Below are 8,474 nucleotides of genomic sequence, written 5' to 3'. Positions count from 1 at the left end.
ACACTAGTAAAAAACAGATGTTATACAGAGCACATTATTGCCACGGTTCACCAGGAACTGCAGCATAATACTGCGCGGTGGCAATTTTGAAATTAAAACGAACTTATAGGCCGCGGTTGGCCAGAGAACCACGGCCTATACCCTGGTCAAACATCTGCCCTTGAAGCCACGTCACAAAAATAATAAAATGCTGGGCGAATATGCCGCGGTTCTGCTAGGAACCGCGACCTATCCCCCTAAACGTTCTGACATTTTGCAAATTTTCAGCACTGCAATAAATTTGTAGCAGAATATGCGGCGGTTGTACCGCGAACCGTGGCATATTCCCCTGGCAACATTCTGACTTTTCCTAATATTCAACACTGCAATAAATTTGCAGGAGAATAGGCAGCAGTTGCATGCAGAACCACGACCTATTCCCCTGGTAACGTTCTGACATTTAATATTCAACAATGCAATAAGTTTGCAGGAGAATAGGCAGCGCGTGCCAGCAGAACCGCGACATATTGGTAGGACAATAGACCGCGTTCTCCCACTCAACCGCGGCATAAAGTTTTCTGCAAAATTGCCATTTCATTTTAATTTTTATTTTTTTAAAATGGGAATAGGCCGCGGTTCGCAGTACAACCGCAACATATGTTGCACTATGTCCGCGGGTTTAATCTGAACCGCGGTAGTATCCCTTACATAGGTTAAAAAACTTTGAACAGTTTTCTTCTTCCACGCTCTTTTCAGAAAACCAGAAAACGAAACCCCACCGCGCTGCAAGCTTTTCTCCGTCCGGACTCTGCTTCTCCGTCCGCCTCCACATTGACGCCGGCCATTCCCGAATCGTCATTGTCGCCGTCGGACCCGTGCTTCTCCGTCGCGACCACATTGACGCCAGCCCAAATCGTCTACGGCGGCGGACCCTGCTTCTCCGCCGCGACTCTGTTCTCCGTCACGACCCTTCTTCTCCGCCGTGCCAAATTTATTTGCGAATAGAACCAAAACAGATATGGAAGCTATCCTGATTTGTATTCAATATCTGCTTGATGTCTGATTGCTTGTGATGAAATGTTGTTTCAATTGATTTCAATTGTTTTTATGTGATTTCTTGAATTCAATTTGATTATCCCCTACCTTCACCGTCGATTGTTGAAAAGAAGAGGGCACTGTCGTGTTATAAAGAATGCCACTGTCGTTTTGTGATATTAAGAAGATTGAATTTTGTAATTAAAAATTGAAGGAGTTAAATTATAAAAGTGTAATAAGGAAGTGGTGAAAAAAAAGTAGATTCTGATATTGAAATAAAGATTGATTATTGTGGTGGAGGTAATACGTGAGGCACTAAAAAACATAAAAGAGATCATAAATATGAGTGAAGCAGAGGAGTGTGATCACAAATTCCACACTGTGCTAGACATTGTTAGTAGGAAAGTAGTTTTGAGTTTTTCTTCTGCTTAGAATATTTTTTTGTAAAAAAAACAAACTTATTTAGTAAAAAGAAAAATATAAATAGAAAAGCCACTGATGGTCCAAATTGCACCAAACTTTTTTACAAATTAAAAATACAAATTTACACTAAACTATACAGAATTTATTTTTTTTTATTGCTCGATCTCCATCCCTACCATTTCTTACATTCCAAATTATTTGATAATATTAGTCATAAAATCTTTGTAGTAATTTTGTGTTATTGATTTTTGTAGGACTTTTTATTATATAATTCGATGGGGTTAAGTTATATAAAATTAAAAAAAGAAATGTAAAATAATATTGAATACAAATCAGGATGAGTGTTAATTTATAAATTTCTTCACATCATTGTGTTCTACATTCCTGTGTTGGAAATTGTGAGGATGAGAATCATGGGTTTTCTTGTTTAGGAATAGTGTGTTAAAGTTACAAATTATTGTTAATTTATTTATGGTTTGTTTTAAATAATTAATTTTTCCAATATTGAACTGGAGGAAAAGAAGAAAGTGTATGGATATAATGTTCTCGTGAGCTTTTCAATACAATCATGCGAAATTGATTTACAATATTTTTTTTTTATTAATTTTGATGTATATTATGTGTACACGTGCCTTTTTCAATTAATATAAACTTTTTTAGATTAATTAATGGTGTATGGTAAAAATTTCAAATATATAATCATGTTAAATATTTAAACTGCTATCTAACACTTTTTGTAATAATCTTATTTACTTTAATAATCTTATTTACTTTAGTATGCTTTTATTTTTATTTTTTTTGCCTAAAAAAATCACTCCTGCGAATTAAAAGTAGTCATGGGTTTCTTGATTGTATATAATTTTAAAAAATTGAGGGGGTTTGATGGAATCTTAATTAGGGAAACCATTCAAAGGAGCAGTAACTCAAGCTAAGACTAAGAAAGGGAAGTTAAAGAAAGACTTTCTAAAGCTTTCTTGAGTTTCTTTCTCTAAAGTCTTAGAAGGATTATATTTTAAAACATGTTTACTTTGTTTTGTAGGGCCTAAATAAAGCTTGGACATCATGAATTATCCAACCAAAGACTCCTTGGATCAAAGAAAGCAAAAGAAGAATGGTTGACTTTGGGATTGGAATTGGATGCATATTGAATCTGGATCAGGTTTTGGCCCAGCCAAAACCCTTTTCCCACCCAGCCACACGGAAGAAGCATGCTTCCCATGAGTCTTTGCTGATATGTTTTGAAGCAAGGCACACATGCACCTGCCAGCTAGCTTTTTGGTTTGAATTACATTTGCTTTTGGAGGGAAATTGGGTCAGATTAAGGGCTCCTCTTCTTCTATAAATAAGAGGGTCATTACCTTGTAAAAAGCACTTTTGAGCTTGCAATGTTATGCTGCAGAATTAATTTCCCAGCTTCTTGTGCTCTGAAGTCACCTTGTTCTTCTACTTCTTCTCCCTTTCTCAAGCTTCCTTCCACCTTAGGAAGGTCTTCTGAGCTGAGAGATCTCACCCATACACATCTCCTCCATTAAAACACATTGAACACTACATCATCAATTCATTTTCCGCTGCAACCTCTGTCTCACTGGTTTCTTCTGGCTTGGAGCTCTTAATTGCGTGATTCAAGCTGGATTTGGTCTCCATCAGGGTTACTCCCTGTACCTCCCCAATTCCATCCCCCACCCCCCATTCCATTTTTACCCTTTGCTCTATTTTTTCTATTCCAATTTTATCCTTTAGCAAAAATTTATATTTAGAAATAAAATTTTATGATTTTATTCTCCCACCCCCACATAACCTATTTATTCTTTTTTTTATCTTCATGCTTTCATCTTTACGTTTTCTTCTCAGGAATTCTTTGTTCTATTTTTCTAGAAATTCTTTCTCCCATTCTTCTTGTATTTCAAGTGATAATTGAGATATCGATTTCTCCTGGAAGAATTTGTCCTTAAATTATTATATCTCTGCATTGCATTGGTGTGGTAGTGTTGTATCCAACCTTTAACCAGCGATCCTCTTCGAGTCGAGGGTAGTAATACTTTCGTAAATCCGTTAAACGGATGGCGACTTCCGTTTACCCTTAAACGGATGTTGACATCCGTTTACGGATTCCCACATCCGTTTAAGTGTTTTTTAGATTATTTTAGATTATGATTTTGTTAGTTTTATTTTTTAAGATTTGTTTTTATTAGTTTTATTTTTAAGATTTGTTTTTATTAGTTTTATTTTTTTAAGATTTATATTTTAAGATTTGTTTTTATTAGTTTTATTTTTTTAAGATTTATATTTTAAGATTTGTTTTTATTAGTTTTATTTTTTACAATTTTTTTATTAGATTTTTATTTTATTAGTTTTATTTTTTAAGATTTGTTTTTATTAGTTTACTTTTTATATTAATTTTCAGATATTTTAATAATGGAATTTATATGTTTTGATGTATTATTTTTAAATATATTTTTAACGTATTTTAATAATTTATATTTGAAGATCTATATATATTGTTATTTATTTTTCACGATATTTAATTAGTTTTTAAACTGAAAACATAAAAATAGGAAACAGATGTCAACATCCGTCGACGATATCGACATCCGTTTCAGTGCCTGGACGTCTTCTTCATCAATACACATAACACACAGAGCACACAAATGACAAAACTCAACAGTAGACCACAGAAACCTCAACAAACATACCAACCAGATATCAACAATAGACAAAGCTACCCAATCCTACACATTACATACATTAAAAAAAATACAAGAAACGAAAAAGAAACTAACCTGTCGAAACGTCTACCACCTCTCTGCACCGCGCCGCACCGCACCGGACCACCACACAGTCACACACCGCCACCCGCCGCACACCAAAACCACCAGGCCCCACAAAGCAACAGAAGGTTCAGAAGAGGACTGGGAGAGTGAGAGTTGCAGAGGGCGTTTCAAAATGAAACCTTTGGTGGGGTGAGAATACGAAGGAGAGGAAATCTATGGGTCTGTGTGTGTTTGACTGAAGCAGAGTGTAAAAGAGGTAGGGTAGGTTAACTTTAATAAATAGGGGTAAAAAGGTAAAAATAAAAAATACAAAAAAGTTATTTTTGTATTTAAAAAAAAATCCAAAAAAATTGGGTGGGTGGGGGATGGAAATAGGGAGGTACAGGGAGTAACCCCCAAAATTGAGATATGTTATAGGATTTATTTGTTCATCTTTATAATATAATTTGAAAAGATATTACTATAAATTATTTTTGAAAAAATAAATAGTCTATCTTGCATTAATCTAAAATATGAAATTAAATATAGCAATGTCAACAAAACACTAGTAGAAAAAAACCATTCTATGACAGACCTATTATGATGGATAATCGGTGGCTAGTTTTGCAAATCAATTATAATATATAATACAGTAACAAACTTTTAAATAATTTCGATATGTATTATGACGGAGTTATGAAAATCAGTCATAATATATAAAATGTGGTGACAAACTTTTAAATAAGTTTTAAATATATTATGACGTGGTTTTGGCAGTTGTTATAATACAATTTTGATAATATATTATAACTGGTTTTGAAATATCAGTCATAATATCTTTCTTGAATTTTAGTCCCATAGATGGCTTCGCAAATGGCGATCTCTTCCGCATGCGTTCCGCTCTCTTCCCTAAACTCTCTTCCCTCATCAAAACCATATCCACTTTCCTGTACTCTTATAGGAGCCTCAGCTTACGGATCCCGCTCCTCTCCCTCCCAATCCCGCCTCCGGCAGCCCTCTCTACCACCAAAACTGGCGCATCTCTTCCTCTCTTTATTTTTTTCTCCTTTGAAACCCTCCCTTCCTGAGAGATCAGTTTTTCACAACCACAAGGTACTTTGATTTCGTGTTTTTGTTGGTCTGCATTTTCGTTTCATGCAATGCATTTCATTCTCTTTGATGTTCTCGGTGCGTCGATTGTGTTATTTGCTTTTCTTCTTTAGTTTACAGGTGCCTTTGCATATTCTAGGGTTTTACGGTTTTGCGTTTAGCTGTGTCAGACGCTCAAATTGAACTAAGTTTTGAGAGATGAGTGTTTGAGAAACAAAAGAGAAAAGAGAAGGGAGAAGAGAAAGAAGGATGTCGTCGTTGTCGAGCATGTTCGGGTGTGGAGTGGTAGTGCGTCATCATTTTCATGTTTTTTTTCTTTCTCTGTTTTCTTCAAGCCTCATACTCTACTCTTTAAACATTTTATCTCATATTTCGTGTTTTAATCTCAAATGAAACTTTTCATCTGTGCATTTCTTTTTGATGAATTCACTTTTTGATGTATGGGGAGCACGCGTTATAGAGAATTCGATTAATTTGCGAACTAATGGTTTGGTTTTCCAATTCAGCTATTAGACTAAAACTAGACACTCTTCCTACACACTTAGGAACACTTTGAAACTTCCTTTACCTTTATATTTCTGAATTCTTGTAGACAAATGTTCTTTTTGCACTACTTTTCTTCTTACCGTTTTCTTTTTCACATTTTTTGCTACTGAACTGATTTGGTTTCATAGGAGTTGTATGATATGTTATTATGTTTTGGTTCTTATTATGGTGCTGGACTCTGTCGCATGTATATCCTTTCCAACCTACTCCAGCACCGGTGCCAACATCCCTGGTTGGTTGGATGTCAAATCCAACAACTGTTGAACATCCTGCAGTCTCCGGTGGAGCTATAGGTCTTGGTGCACCGTCAATCCTGGGTATTATATTCTTTTGCTTTCTTTAGTTCTCTAACTCTCAATGACTAGTTGAATTTAGGATGTTGTTTGGTTTATAATCTTTGACCTCTGATGTTTTATTGCCTCTAATCTTTGACCTCTGATGTTTTCTTGATGCAATGTATTCACTAAGGCCTTTAAAGTGTGGGATCTTAGTGCTTGTTCAATGCCCTTTCAGGTTGCCTTTCTCACCTTATTTGTTGATTACCAAACCCTCAGAACTGTTGAGTTTGCAATGATTGAAAACAAAACTAATGATAATCAATTCAGGCTGCTTTTATTAAAGATCCAGGTGTTTCTGTCAATCGTGTGATTTGGAGTCCTGATGGGGCTTTATTTGGTAAAAGCTTTTTAATTCTTCGTGATTTTTGTGATGTGAGTAATGTATACTGTCAAAAGTCAACTAAAGGAGTCTCTCATTTATGAGTTTTTCTATTGTGTAGGAGTTGCTTACTTAAGGCACATTGTTCAGATATACTCTTACCATGGCGGGGATGAAGTCCGACAACATTTGGAGGTATATGCACATGCAAACACTTGTACAATGAAGAGTTCTTTTTGCTTAATTTAGGTTTTATTGACTCCTTTGTGTAATTGTTTACTTGAACTTAAATAGATTGATGCTCATGTCAGTGGAGTTAATGATTTAGCATTTTCACACCCGAATAAGCAGTTATGTGTCATTACCTGTGGTGATGATAATACCATTAAGTAGGTCTGTCAAATTTTGAGCTTAGTTTTATGATGTGAAGATAACATGTGTCTAACTAAGTTATTCAACTTAAGGTTTGGGATGCTGCTTCTGGAGCAAAACAGTATACCTTTGAAGGTCATAAGGCTCCAATTTATTCTGTTGGTCCACATTATAAAGAAAACATTCAGGTACACGCTGACTTTGATACCCAATGGGAAAATGCTGGTTGAGTTTGTTGCTATATGATTCCTTTAGCTGTATTGGTAGAGTGCCCTATAGAAAATCCTTTGACAAGGGTACTAATTTGTTTTCTTATTGAAACTCTATATGCTATAGTTCATCTTTTCCACGACATTAGATGGAAAGATAAAAGCATGGTTGTATGATAATTTGGGATCTCGTGTTGATTATGATAATTTGGAATCTTTTGGGGGATATGGCGGTCCTATGCGATCATATGGGAGGATGTATGATAGCTTAGACTTTGACGATGTGAGTATTTACATCTAATAATTTTATAAGCAATATACATACACACACTTGCATAAAAGTTATAGTTGTCTGTTAAAAGATTTCTATCTTCATATGGTATATTGATCTTTGTCTTTGTTATGCAGGGTATTCTGTGTCAAGTTCAGTGGCGATGAAAGTTATGTAATTTCAGGAAGGGACGATACTAACCTTAGGATTTGGAAGGCAAAAGAATCTAAGCAACTTGGAGTATTTTCTTGCTTCTTATATTACTTAGATTTGAGTGAAGTAATTAATGTGTAAGAGAGCATATCCTTAGCATTATGTAGCAATGTTTATCATGATTTCGATCATGATTAATTGTCTTATTTCTTGACTGAGTCATACCTGTCCATGTATATAGTTTATAAAATCATTATGTATTAAATATTATTATGCAATTTAATGTTTGAAATAGATTTTATTATGTTAGTTCAAATGAATATGTTCATTTCATTTTATATTGATTATAAATTAATTGATGAGATTATAATGCAGGAAATTATTTGTAAACTGAATGAATATGTCAAATGTAAATAATAATTTTTTTTTTTACAAAATAAGTTTTTATGATAGGTGAATAATCTATGTAATAAAAGCTTATTTATGAAAAATATATATTATGATAGGTGAACAATTATTAGTTATAATATGTTCTACATATTATGATAGGTATAAAAATATTTGTCATAAAATGTTACATATTATGATAAATAAATTTAGTAACATCATAATAAATTTGTTATATTATGACTGATAAGTGAAAATATGTCATAATATACTCTATTTATTATGATAGGTGACAGAAAGTCCGTCATAATACACTGGACCTATTATGATGCTCAGAACTATGATGTCAGGTTATCCGTCATAATAGGTGCTTTTAACCTATCATAAAAAGCGTTTTTTCCACTAGTGAAGAAACATAATTAATTCAATCATTGTAAACAATCTTAAGAACTAAAATGTTATACGAATCGAAATTACATTATATCATTAGACAAAATAAACTTAAAAGTTGATTACTAAATATTTAAATAGGTGTCATCAATTGTTGTCATATTTGTAATACAAAAAAATCCAAGAGATGAA

General features: G+C 33.8%; 1 protein-coding gene across 18 annotated transcripts; it reads left to right on the top strand.

Moving 5' to 3' along the window:
* Nucleotides 1-4,987: 4,987 nt before the first annotated feature.
* On the top strand, nucleotides 4,988-7,790 carry LOC106779971 (protein TPR3-like). 18 transcript variants are annotated; one of them, XM_022776802.1, is made up of 8 exons: nucleotides 4,988-5,300; nucleotides 6,056-6,160; nucleotides 6,312-6,356; nucleotides 6,449-6,518; nucleotides 6,622-6,695; nucleotides 6,795-6,889; nucleotides 6,965-7,060; nucleotides 7,490-7,790. In XM_022776802.1, exons 3-8 carry the CDS (start codon nucleotides 6,345-6,347, stop codon nucleotides 7,644-7,646), a joined length of 504 nt encoding a protein of 167 aa, XP_022632523.1. In that variant the 5' UTR covers nucleotides 4,988-5,300; nucleotides 6,056-6,160; nucleotides 6,312-6,344; the 3' UTR covers nucleotides 7,647-7,790. The 18 variants fall into 18 exon arrangements, 13 of the variants coding, with proteins under 13 accessions (XP_022632523.1, XP_022632526.1, XP_022632530.1 ...); XM_022776805.1 differs by having other exon boundaries at nucleotides 4,988-5,585; XR_002666486.1 differs by lacking the exon at nucleotides 6,312-6,356.
* Nucleotides 7,791-8,474: the final 684 nt, after the last annotated feature.

Source organism: Vigna radiata, unplaced genomic scaffold, assembly GCF_000741045.1.
Source record: "Vigna radiata var. radiata cultivar VC1973A unplaced genomic scaffold, Vradiata_ver6 scaffold_70, whole genome shotgun sequence".
NCBI classification, from domain to species: Eukaryota; Viridiplantae; Streptophyta; class Magnoliopsida; order Fabales; family Fabaceae; genus Vigna; species Vigna radiata.
The sequence above is the reverse complement of the archived record's forward strand: the minus strand, read 5'-3'. Positions and strand labels throughout refer to the sequence as shown.